The sequence below is a fragment of the Amblyomma mixtum genome, chromosome 7 (genome assembly GCF_055824585.1).
Source record: "Amblyomma mixtum isolate Tamu chromosome 7, ASM5582458v1, whole genome shotgun sequence".
NCBI classification, from domain to species: domain Eukaryota; kingdom Metazoa; phylum Arthropoda; class Arachnida; order Ixodida; family Ixodidae; genus Amblyomma; species Amblyomma mixtum.
The window spans coordinates 44,262,733-44,275,901 of NC_143018.1; the positions used below are offsets into that span (position 1 = coordinate 44,262,733).

The 13,169-nt window shown below is 47.3% G+C and overlaps 1 protein-coding gene across 1 annotated transcript in view; it reads right to left on the reverse strand.

Moving 5' to 3' along the window:
- LOC149335841 (neuroglian-like) overlaps positions 1-13,169 on the reverse strand; it is a 29,187-nt gene continuing 16,018 nt past the window's right edge. The window contains exons 3-7 of the mRNA XM_089554022.1: positions 8,882-8,959; positions 7,062-7,180; positions 4,984-5,227; positions 2,349-3,643; positions 1-277 (exon numbers count right to left, since the gene is read on the reverse strand). Coding sequence (XP_089410148.1) covers positions 47-277; positions 2,349-3,643; positions 4,984-5,227; positions 7,062-7,180; positions 8,882-8,959 — 1,967 coding nt within the window. The 3' untranslated portion in view covers positions 1-46. The remainder of the gene's footprint in view (positions 278-2,348; positions 3,644-4,983; positions 5,228-7,061; positions 7,181-8,881; positions 8,960-13,169) is intronic.

The window sequence follows — 13,169 nt, forward strand, 5'->3', positions numbered from 1 at the left end:
TCATCTGTATTGGACAAGTTTTATTAGATTATGATGCACACGTTCGCTAGCGAAGGCCTCCTGTCTGGATCTCCTCAATACGCGAAGGGGTCTCGAATCTGCCATCGACGGAGACGACCCGCAACTCGTAGGAGGCCCCCGCTTCCAGTCCGCTGAGAAGTACGCTCTCGTCGCGTGTCTCCACGTCGGTTCTCAGCCAGGTCTCGTCACCCTTGCGCCGGTACTGCACGTAGAAGTCGCTGCCCGGATAGCCACTCGTCGACGGAACCCACGTCACCTGCAAGTCCAAGCGAACCAATCACACCACTGCGCACTGACCGCTGCTATACCATCAGCCACCGTTTTAAGACATGCCATTCAATCCAACTCTATCTGTTCGCCGTGGCAGCCCATCCGCTCTATCGTGGGAACGTGAAGACGTATGAGAAGAAAAAAGGCAAAACAAAGACAATGCGTGTGTTGCATCTTTTTCCTCTGTCTATTGTTTGTCTTTCTGTCTTGTATTGAAAAAAAAATTATGTCTCATCCAGCAGCTTTTTTTTGAAGCTAACGATTGTAGTTTCAGGCTTGGGGTTTATTGTATTGCATAGTTGCTGATCATACGCGTCCTCCTGAGCTACGAAAGCCGCCCAGAATCTGCAACATGCCGAGCGACGCCAACCTCGCCATTTCCTCTCGGCTCCGAAATCTAGAGGATGAAACCCTCCCTTTAACGAGAAAAGAGCACCTCCGAAGACGTACACGTGCTCTTATCACATCGTGTGCCCCCCCCCCCCCCCCCCCCCCCCTCCCACCTCCGTTATTATATACCAGAGCAGAGGAAGTTGCGCTTCGGAGGATGCTGGTCAGGGTGGTTGCCCTCACTCCTGTTATAACACGAAAGTGTCCTCAATTTCGAGACGTATCTTCGTCCCGGGTGTCCAGTCTGCAAATCCAGGAATACTGAAGGCGATATTCAGCACGTGTTATGGGTTTGTCTGGCCCTGAAGCCGAATAGAATCCGGCACCTCGTGGTAGCGGGTCTCTCTCCGAACAATCATTCGTCATATACCGCTTGGTCTTAGGGGCCTCATAATCACGCACTCTTCGACTTCATTACATCGGCCAGTATATTTTCATTCATTTAACCATAATTTTCTTTCAAGCATCAGTACATGCCCTCTTTATGCCCTGAGGCAATTAATACCGTTTAAAAGAAATTTTCATGGAAATTTATTGTGCTTTTGAGGATTATTACGTGCATGGTGTAACATGTATGCTTATGAATTTTTTCACATCCTTCCTGAAAGCACCGGCATCCAACTTATTATCCACACCACTCATATATAGTTATCTACCCAAGCACGCACGACATGAACAGTCAGTTAATAGATCATTCTTGGGTAGATAACTCTATATGAGAGGTGTGGATAATAAGTTTGATGCCGGTGCTTTCAGGAAGGATGCAAAAAAAAAATACTGTTTTATATCTGAGTGTAAGAGGGCAAATGATTATATAAGAGCTGAGTAGTGTAAGTTGACAGATGCTAGTGTGAATGATGTGAGTAGTTTTTGTACGCAATATGATCCAGCTGCACCGACCCCCACAAAACGATCTCTGGTTTCGCGGGAAGGTTTTCAAATCAGTGATGAAAAAATTCCCTCAAAGAATTCTACCACCGTACGATTGTGTCTTCTTTCTCCTTACTGGCTTTCAGCGTTTTCTTGTTACCGCAGCACAGCACAAAGGGCAATGTTCAATGGAACTATGAGCTACTAGCCCGAATAGAACCATTGCTGAAAATCAACTCTGCCATTCTCAGAGGTCAAAGTTTGGCTGTTATTCAGATCACACGTTCATCCCTCAACTTTTCGGTATTAGCTACAGGTAATTAGTTATTATAGACACGCATATTCTTCTATAATCCAAGATTCTGTATGAGGTAAGAACCATACTTCGAGTCAGGCTGTCATGGCGATAGTTGCGTTGACGTGAACGCTATTTAAGCTCTCATGAAGAGGGAAATAATCGCTGAAGAAATTCAACGACTTCTACAATAGCTCTTTCACAGCATCTGAGGACGCTCGTGCGCCAGCCGATCGTGGTTAAGTTGAAAGTCCTAAGAACTTACTATATTTTGTATTTTGGCTTTCAAAATTACGTCAACTATTTGAAAAGGCGTAATTTAGAGGCAGAGGATAGAATAAGTCAATTAACAGAGTAATGGCACTGTTGTCAAGAACAGCTTAGTGCTAAATCTGGGACGACAGACAAGCAGCCGGACGAGCTGCGGGTAACGCAAAGTTTAAATCTCTCCAAGCCTGTGACGAGCTGGAACATTAAACTCGTTCCGCGACCGGCCCCTCACCTTGATGCTCGCGCTGCCACTGCTCTCCAGAATCTGGGCCCACGTGAAGTCCGGTACGTCAGGCATGCGCTCCGAGTGGTCACCCGTCCGCCGCTCGATAAAGTAGCGCTCACCCGGTCCCAGCGCTGTGGCAGCCCGTACAGCGATACGGTACACGGTGTTAGGCCTGAGGCCCGTTAGCCTGGCTCTCGTCTGGAGCGGATCGCGCACCGGAGGCAATCGCTGCCTCTCTGGTTCCAGTGAACTGCCTCTGACTTCCTGGTAGTAGATGTGGTAGCCCGTCAACACGCCGTTCGGTTGCTGCGGCTGCTTCCATGTCAAGTAGAAACCTGTTGAGCCCGTCGGGATGCCTTCAAGATCATCGACAGGCCCGGGAGTGCCTTCGGGCATCAGGAAGTCGAGGGTCCCCGAAGGCGGCCCGTTGTATTTGTCGTTGAACGCGAGGATGCGGACCAGGTTGCGTGCGAAAGGGCGAAACACACTTAACTGCGCTGAGGTTTTGCTGGCCGGCACCACCACCTCTCGCAGCCATTCTTCACCGTCCTCGGGCCTCCGTATTTGTAGCTTGTAGCCGCGGAAGTGGCCCCGCACAGACTCCGCGCTAACGGGATTCCACGAGAACTCCGCTGACCGTGGGCCAATCACTTGAACCAGCTTAAAGTCCTTGGGCTCCTCAAGAGGCACGTCTTCTCCGGAGTAGCCGATCACTTCTGCAGCAGATGCCTGTGCCTGTCCCTTGCTGTTGTGTGCTTCTACCCTGATCCTGTACGGAGTGAATGTGGGCTGATCGTGCACAACGTGTCTCTCCTGCCTCCAGTCCTCCACGATGTGCGAGCTCCACGTGTCATCTGGAGGAGAGTCAAGGCGCTTCCAGAGCACCTTGTAGAAGAAGCCCGGGGCATTGTGCTCGATCAAGGGCATAGGCGTCCAGCTGATGACTAGGTTGTCGGGGCGGTCTCCACTACCGACGACATTTTCCGGATTCTTATAGGGAACGTCTTCGGGCGTCGAGCAAATAGGCGACGGGGGCTGAGAGGGCGCTGAGAGACCGATCTTGTTGCGGGCGACCATCCTGAACGTGTAATTGGTCCAGGGGCTCAGCGAGAACCTAAGTTCTGTGTCAGTTGCAGGGATGTCCTCGACGGCGTTCTCCCATGTGTCGGGAGTGAAAGAAGTGTTGTACTGGACAGCGTAGGATAGGATGGGTGCCCTGTTATCACCTCTGGGCCTCCACTGTAAAATCGCTTTGTCCCTCTCGCACTCCACGCCTAGCACCTCCGGGGCGTTGGGAACATCTGTAAGAACAGAAAAAAACGTCCGAGGAAAAAGGATGGAGAGATATTAATAACTTAATATGAGCAAGAATTTCTGGTGTAGAGGTAGCAACAGTACTGCAATAATTATGTCAGCGTCGATGCTTTGCCATTAGACTTCTTGCTTAGTTCGCTACGCTTCTTTTTTGTTTGGTATTGGAGAAACAGGAGTAACAAAGACAGAATTCGAAAAATTATTTTGAGGCTAAGCTCAATCTGAGTTGCGCTTCGGACGTGATGGCTGATTCCGTAATCACAAGACCTCGCTTAACGTTTTTTATTCTCTGCTATAGATGATACCAGTCTTATCAGCCTTAAGTTCAGATGCAGTACACACTTGGCAACTGATGTCAGCCAAACATTCATTAATATGATTGCATGTTTAAAATACGCACGAAGGAAGGGATCTGTAATAATGTGCTAAATAATAAAATTTTTGTATTTTGCACCACTCTCCTCTAATCGACGCTTTGTCAGGGCCATGGCCCTACGTGGCATGGACACATGCGCATAATGTGAGGGCTGTGCGGTGGTCCTGAGACCTTGAACGGTCCAAGGTCGCTTGCATAATGAAGTTTTCCATTCATTGTGGTTTTAATTCGCTTCAATTCTTGCGCTAACTTTTTCCACACACATAAACACTATTAATTCTATATGGGATCAAACAGGAAGTAAACCGACTTCTAGAGCACACCCTTTTATAAAAATGTGTGCGCTAGAAGACAGTTTACTTCCTTTTACTCCTTTCTCCTTAGAGTGCGGGCGCTGGAACGATATCGAGTGAAGAAAAAGCTATTATTTTGCATTTGTTTGGTTGGTGCTTTATAGGATTTCATATTTACTTAAGACGTCACAGCCGCTGTTCGGCAACTGAAAGCGATGTAAATAGTAAATGGGGGAAATTTTTGTAATAAATTATTTCCTGACAGCAAGCGAATTTGCGTGACGATCCAGGTTTGCTTATGTATCACGCATCATTCGGCAACAACAGAATGCGGAATGTATGGTTAATGTACCCCTTCCTATAAGCACTCAGAAGTGTATAGTCCGCCGCGGTTGCTCAGTGGTTATGGTGCTCGGCTGCTGGCCTGAAAGACGCAGGTTCAATCCCAGCCGTGGCAGTCTCATTTCGATGGAGGCGAAATTCTAGACGCCCGTGTACTGTGCGATGTCAGTGCACGTTAAAGAACCCCGGGTGGTCGAAATTTCCGGAGCCCTCCACTACGGCGTCCCTCATAGCCTTAGTCGCTTTGGGACGTTAAACCCCATAAACCAAACCAAACCAAACCAAACCACAAGTCTAGAAGCAGTTAAGCACGTACCTTGTACGGAGAGGCTGGCCTGCGCGCGGTCGCTGTCCACCGAGGTGTTTGCCACACACGTGTAGACGCCCGAGTCGAGCGCAGTTGCGGGGGACACGAGGAGGCTGTTGTCATTCAAACGCACCAGGCGAGGATCGGCGTGGAAGTCTATGGGCTCGCCGTTGAACAGCCATTGTATGGTCGTGTCCAGATCAGGGTCCGATATAACGTTGCAGCGGAACCTTGCACTCCCGCCGGCCACTACCTGCATGACCAACCAGAGCCCGCAAGTGTTCACCAGCGAATATTGTTCGAGGGAATCTTCCCGATGTCATCGGTGTAGTCGCCTCCGCAGTGGCCCAGTGTTTATGGCGCTCGGCTGCTGACCCGAAAGACGCGGGTTTGATGCCGGCCGTGGCGGTCGAATTTCTATGGAGGCGAAATTCCAGAGGCCCGTGTGCTGTGCGATGTCAGTGCACGTTAAAGAACCCCAGGTGATCGGAGCCCTTCACTACAGCGTCCCTTGTTGCCTGCAGACCTTAAACACCCATAAACCAAACCAATAATCGGTGTAGTGGACGTCTGTAAACAAGCCGGTCAGTAATGGACTGTTTCCATCGTGCCATTTTCTCATCAGATCTTTCTATGGAATATGCCTACAGCGCTTGCAACGAATTCCCAGCCTTGTAAATTATGCATATTCTCTCAGGTCTTCACATATACCCATCGTGACTCTACACCGCCTTCAGGGTGTCGGTTATAGCCAGGTGTCAGATTTTTAGGTTTATGCAGTTTTCGTTTTTTTTTTTTGGGGGGGGGATATGTTGTGGTATTCGTGTGTGGTCAAAAGTCATTTATAATTTATCCTTCCATTTTCATCAGCTGGATGATTCAATATACGACGCACAAATGGCCGTATTTAGAGCTATGCTTCTGGAAGGATATGCTATCGCCATAAAAAAAAAAGAAAAATGGTAGTCAAATGATGTAGCCGTCAGACGAAACCTCAGGAGAAAGTTTACTCCCAATAGCTGTGCTGGGATGTTATCGGTTAGGGTATTGCCCGAAGTTCATCGAGAGGACAGCGAAGACAGACGGACAAACAAACACACAACGCCAAAATGCGGGGAATGCCCACTATAAGTTCTAGCGCACTAAAAGGATTATAACATTATATAGGGCTATGTGTTAAGACCTGTTTTTGTTTTCTTACATTCCAGCTGCGGGCAGTTTTCTTTGCAACGTGTGGCATCAGAGACGTAAAGACTGTTTCGTTATTTTTATTGGAAATAGCGCTTTTTTTTACGCGAATTGATTAATCGCTACCCAGCTCTGTTATCATCCACTAAGTTCTAATGCCTTTGCGGGCGACTTGTAGATATGGCGATAACAAAATAAAGAAGTTAATAAATTAATGAATTTTCAAAGAAAAATCTCAAAGGCACTCGCTCAGGCTACACGACGGAAATGCATGAGCGGTCGCCATTACGAACTACGGCCATTGACAACGCACACCGATTTCGTTTTAATTTATTTTATTTTTCGTTCTTAGCGTTCTTAGTTCTCATCACCACGCGACATCGGTCATTCTCTACTTTACATTCATAGATCGCTGGGAGCCCTCATACCACTCCTGATGCGGTGGTGCAGCGGTTAAGCGATGCGCCACTGCTTTGCAGTGGCAAGTGCTGCCACCGGTGGGGCATTGGGAGACTAAGGCTGCTCTGCCCGGGCAACCTTTAGCGACCAATTATTAATTTAACTGCCACCCGCCACGGTGGGTAGTTTTCTCACAATCCGGTGGGCAAGGCTTCAATCCTACACTATAAGCACGAATACATCTACATTGGGGTAAAAAGGGGTAAGCTGTTCTCTAGCGCATTCCTCTTTCTAAAGGGTGTACGCTAGAGGACAACTTTCCTCCCTTTTTACTCATTTCTGTTTATAAAGTTCAGGGCTTCACGCAGGGCTTCTCTTTGTCCGCTACATGTCCCCTCTAATACTCATGCGTTAACACTTTGTGAGGAACTTATGCGCTGCCCTAGAGCGGGTAGCAGTTACGAGAGAAAGTGCGAGAACTAAAGGATGCCGTTAATCACCTCGACGTCCTCAGGAGGCCCAGAGATTCGTGTCCTCCGTGGTCGATCACTGGTGGCGACCACCTTCACTGCAACGAGCGCCAGGAGTGGAAGCAACGCCACTGGGCCAAGAGCCATTCCTGCGTGTCAGACACAGCCCTCGTTTATATTTCGCCTCGGGACGCAAACGGGTTTGGTTTACACGTCAAACATTCTTGGACAATAATTTTCAAAATTGGAAAATTGTAAAATACAGTTATGGGAATATTGAAGGTAATGGCCCATTCTTCCGATGTGCAGCCAAAATCATTGTTTTGCAGTGTTTCCATCACTCACATCGAGCAGTTAAGCCTGCCGTAGAGAACCAAAGGGGAACTCTTTTGATGGCAGCAAATACGTTAATAGCAAAAAAAATCCAAGCCTGCCGAAGGGACATCTGCGTATATATTAATTGTTATAGTGAAATCTTACAATATATGGAAAAAACTGCGCTCATAAACTGGTTCCAGTTCAGAAACGCTTTTGTCCACAATGGTTGGGTATGAAGCCATGAACTGCGAGCATGCTGTGCGGTTGGTGCGGACAGCGCAACGTTGAGGTGATCGTAACATACGTGATTAAAGTAAATGAAAATGTCGTAAATACGACCTGGCGACCATGATCGAATGTACGAAATTATGTGTGCTACTCTACTAAACAACTACGGTTTGGTTGAACTCCAGGTGCAGCATCGTGATTCCAAGAAAATGAACTGTCCGGAATCATCACTGCGACCGCTTACCTGCTTATTCACGGCTGCTTTGTGTAACCGAGTTCCTTCAATACAGCCTCACTTGAGGGAGGTGACATCGCGAGCGTGTAGTAAGCCTATATTTGGTAATCTTTCGGCTTCATTTTAAGGTTCAAAAAATTAACTACGCCGAAATTAATTTGAAGAAAACAAATGAAAATTGTTGAAAACGCTGAGCAACAATGACATTTAAAAAGTTACGATAACGGTGAATTTAACAGGATAACTTATTTATCTTCTTTAATTATCTAATTGCGCACATTAAAATGTTTTGACCTGGTTCTGCCTACAACTCAGGAGTGGTCTGATATGCCCAGAGCGCGCATTCCCCCCCCCCCCCCCCTGACCAAGGAACCACTATTAAGCTATAGGGATTTACTCGAACAGTTGCTACTAGCGAAGAAAGTATACGCCGATACCGCACAAAAACCTAAACAGGGAGCAACGGGTCATTTTAAGGAAATTGCAATCGAATACTTATATAAATCCTGTCAAATTCAGCTATATGTTTCCAAATTCGTACGATCCGCATTGTGCCTTCTGCGGTGAAGTGGCTGACTCATACCATATGGCATGGGCATGCCAGAAAAACCCAGCTATACAAAGAATCAATAACCCAACAACTGAGGACTGGGAGGCGGCGCCGTCCAGCTCACATTCGGATGACAGGCTTTCGCTGGTGAATCGGACAGGAGAGGCGATAAAAGAAGTCAATGGGCTCTAGGAATGGGGGCCCACCCAACCATTCTATGCATTGAAGGCTTTTTTTCCTCTCTCTCTCCCCTTGAACGTTTGGCATGGCATTAGCTGAAACGCCCTTATATTGCAGGCACCTTATGCGACCGATCAACGAATTTCGTTTCTTAGCCGTGTAGCAAGACACATATGGCAATTCCTTTCAGCCCAAAAGGTGTGTTAAGCAAGAACACTTTTCCTCCTGTTTCTGGACAGTTAGGTCTGTAGGAGTACCGTAAGGGCTTCGCTATATGGCTGAAAAGGAAACACCGTAGCTCAGTTACTTTTGGCACAGGGGGTACATCTCTGTTCTTACTTTTCAAGCTATTCCCACGGCGACAAGTGAAGTGGGCCATGGTCTGCTTGGTCACATTCGGGTCAGCGGGACTGATGTCTTCAGCGACCAACGACTAAAGACGCGCTATTTCGGATGTTATATTTCAGGGCTGAGAATATCAGATGGCTTGGGGGCGAGAGGAATTGGGTTAAGGCTGAGAAGCGCTGACCCACTTGTACTGCAACGCCTCTTTAACCCTCCTTCTCTTGTGGTGATTGCAGAGGGGACGCGCCAAGCAGGCTTCTGCGGCGCTACCGAAAACAAGATGGATGACCTTGCGGGGCGATAAAAATGCACCCTTTGAAAAAGGCAGACATATATACGAGCGATATGGGCGCCTTCACCGTTTCAGCGGTGTCATTGCAGCATAAAGAAGAGTAACTAATATGGAGTCCCGAGGTTAAACACGTGTGACATTCGAGTCACAAGAGACGTCTCCCTCCCCAAGTCACGGATAACGTATCAGAGAAGATGTCGCTTGACTTGTCTGGCAAAACATCGCTTGCTGGCGGCGCGTTGCTGTATAGATTAGGTTATGTGTATTGAATATTCGCCTATTCGCCGCGTTTTTCTCGTTGACACTGAGTTGTTGCACTGTGGAAATACATTGATCAGTCCAAGAAGAACAGTGGCATATGTTTCTTTTGGTTGCAGAAGGACCCGCCGCTGTGGCTCAATGGCTTCGGAGTTCGGCTGGTTATCTCAAGGTCGAGGGTTGGAGCGCGACTCCGGCGGCCTTAATTCGATGGAGGCGAAACGCAAAAACATCCGTATGCTGTGGGATATCATCGCATTAAAAAAAAAAAAAACTCCGGGTGGTCTAAATTAAGTCGGAGCCCTCCGCCACAGCGTCCCCTCCCAATGGGACGTTAAACCCGCACAAATCTGCGCAAACAGAGAAGTTACAGACGACAAATTCTGGCAGAGTCTGCTGCGTGCAACTGACTGTAAGCGGATTGCTTTTTCTGAGTGTGTAGTTGGGTGGCCACGCATTTTAAGGTGACAGCATTAAGGCTCCTGTTCTGCCAAAAATCCTGCGTCGTCGGCGTTGTGAACGAAAAATCGCCGAATAAGCAACCTAAGTGGGCCACCTAGGTCACGTGGCCTTGTGACGTCATCCTAACCTGCCCACCGGATAGTGAGCAAACTGACCACCGTGGCAGGTGGCAGTTAAATTAATGACTGGTCGCGAGAGGTTGTTCGGGAAGAGCAACCCGGTTCGCATAAGACCCACCGGTGGCAGCACTTACCATCCGAGGGTAGTGGAGCATAGCTTAGCTGCGGCACCACTGCGCAGGGTGTGGTACGCGGACTCCCAGGAATGAAATATTGTAAAGTCGAGAACGACCAGTTCCATATACAGGGTGTTTCACCTAGGACTTTACGCAATTTTTAAAAATATGGTTGTTTGAGTTAGTAGAGCGCTTTTTTCGCCATAGCATTGTCAGCGGTGAAGTACAGTCTTTGTTAAAAATATACGGCCCAAGGGGTTTGCTTCCTAGCCCTGTAGCGGGGCTCTTTAGCACACTTGACTGTCCTAAGTCTGGGCGGGTCGAGGATTCAAGTTCCTCCCGTCTTCGTGAGATTAGAGCCCCTGGGTATGCAAGAGGAGCCACGCAGCAGGGCTCAGAAGCAGACCCCTTGGGCTGTATACTTTTGACAAAGACTGTACATAAGAATACAGCTAAGGCGTGCTAACTTGCAGGACTATGCTATTACTTTTAGGCTCCTTAATTATTGAGAGGCGTGTAGCCCACCGTAAGTAATATCCTCATCAGTTTTTAGAGTTCCGAAAACGCGGTTACCCTCGATGCGGCTGCATCGCGCCAAAATACATGCGCTTTAGAGAAGCTTTTAGGCAAGCAACCTCTCCAGAGCACGTAACTCGTCGAAATAGACCAAATTTGTTGGGCCACAGCGCCAAAGGTAACTGCGTTTTTGAAATTCTACAAACTTATATGGATATTGCTTACGATAAGCTATACACTTGTCATGAAATAAAGAGACTACCAGTAATAGCTAGAAGTTGACTATTCAATATTTGTTAACCAGCCTTCACGTCTTATCTCGTTTCTGCTGCACTACACCGCTGACAAGGATGTGACGAAAAAAATCGCTAATCTATATAAAAAAAAGCCTATTTTAAAAATTGTGCGAAGTCTTGGATGAAACACCCTGCATAGGGGCATTAATTAACCCATAAACCCTGTCCTTCCATACCCTAAAGGAAAAGCTTCAGTGTCTCTTCAAAGTTTTCTCGCGAACAAGAAAGCAATTTGTTTGTTTTATCACCCGAGCGAAACGTACTGGAATAATGACCGCTCGAGCGCTGAAATGCTCGGATGGCGTACGATCACTCGAAGAAGTTTAAGAATTGGTCATCTAGTTTGTTCCAGCGATGCAGATAATGCTGAAGGAGCCAGCCTCCATCACAAGACGGCTGGCGAGGGCATGCTATAGTAACATAGTGGCTTAAGTAGAGCCATACACTAGCACGTAATCTCAACATACTGAATTCGAGCGCTGTCGCGACCGATTCGAAAAGTGGTTTTGCTTGCGGCACTTAGTTGGGTCCTTGTACATTCTGCATAAATATTAGCGATGTGGTGTGAAATGTGTTCTACAATGCTGTTTTGTTTGAATCTGTATGAAAGATAGCAACGAATGGAGGCGAAAGTTCTTGAATGCACAAATTGTTTTCCTTATTAGACGAAATGAGCGATTAGTCTATCACGCTCACTTGCGTACACAACACTCCGCCGCCCCCTGCTTGCGACGCTTGCCTCCTCTTGGAATCCAGCAAGTTACTCTTAGGGACCAGCGGTTATTTTGCCTTCGCATTACTTGCCCTGCCCAAGCCCATTTCTTCCTCTTGATTTCGACTAGGATGTCATTAACCGGCGTTTGTTCTCTGAACTGTTCTCTGACCAGCGTTTTTTATCTGACCATCCTGTCTCTTAACTTTACACCTACCCTTTTCCTTTCCATAGTTCGCTGCTTTGTCCTTAAGTTGAACCCTTTTCGTTATCCTCCATGTTTCTGCTTCTGAAAGTTTTGTATTGGAAATTTTACTGAACTGTAAGAAAGGCAGCTGAACTATCTTGATTAATTTGCAACCTATACACATAGAAATATTCTTACCTGATTAGGAGGATCGCCTAAAATCGTACAGTAGTCGGATATTTGTAGAGTACGCTGTTTTTGTTTGCTTGAAAGCGTGGTCCTGATTGCCATAACAAAAAAGAAAAACCAGCCAAAAAAGACGAACCAGCCTTTGTCCTGTGTTGTTCTCTCCTTGTGTGTTCGTCTTTTTTGGCTGGTTTTTCTTCTTCGACATACCATACCAACTGACCGACCATTCTGCTCTGCTGATTACCATAAATACCCTGTATATTGTAGGCACCTATGCAAAGACGGCGAGTATTTTCTTACTTGCCAAGCAGTTCCCGCGTGGACAGACGCAGCGAGGTCTTGTTTGGTTGGTCACATTCGCGCCGTCTCTGGCTGCTCTGATGTATTCACCGACGGACGACTCAATTAACCGTTCCTTTCTTTAATTTTGTGGCGGCGATTTATATACAAGTCGCTTGGCGGCGACGGAAACGCCTGGGGCGACCTCGTAATGCAACACCTCGCGAGCGCTTCTTCCTTCTGTTGCCGTGATTGCCGAGGCAACGCCGCGGGCAGACTTCTGAGGGACGATTGTACTCGTAAACAAGACGAGCGACCTTGACAGGCGCTAAAATTGCACCATTCGAAAGAAGGCACAGCGACGCGAGGGATGCCACATGGTTCGCCGTTCCAGTGGTATCATTACAGAAAAAAAGTGTCCAAGATTACGTCACGGAGTATAAACAAGTGCACCATTCGCTGTGTAATAGATGTCCTCTGGCTGAAGAATCACATATTGGATCAGATGCGGAGGGCGTGACTTGGCTTGGTAACGAACACCGTGTGACAAGAAAAAAGAGCGTCAAGGCAACCTATTGAAGAAGCGTAGCTTGTTGGGCCAGTTGGTGCATGGTAAGTGGAAAACCAGCGGAAAGGACGCGTTCACAAGCAGGAGAATTACACAGGACAACGCTGGAAATTTATTTATTCCAGCGTTGTCTTCTGTACTTCTCCTGCTTGTGAACGCGTCCTTTCCGCTGGTTTTCCACTTGTCAAGGCAACCTTTCTCTGACAAGAAAGTTTCGCTTTTGACCAGTACATCAGATTAAAAATTAGTTTTATCTAAAGTAGCAAGTGGTCATCCAAATTTATGAGC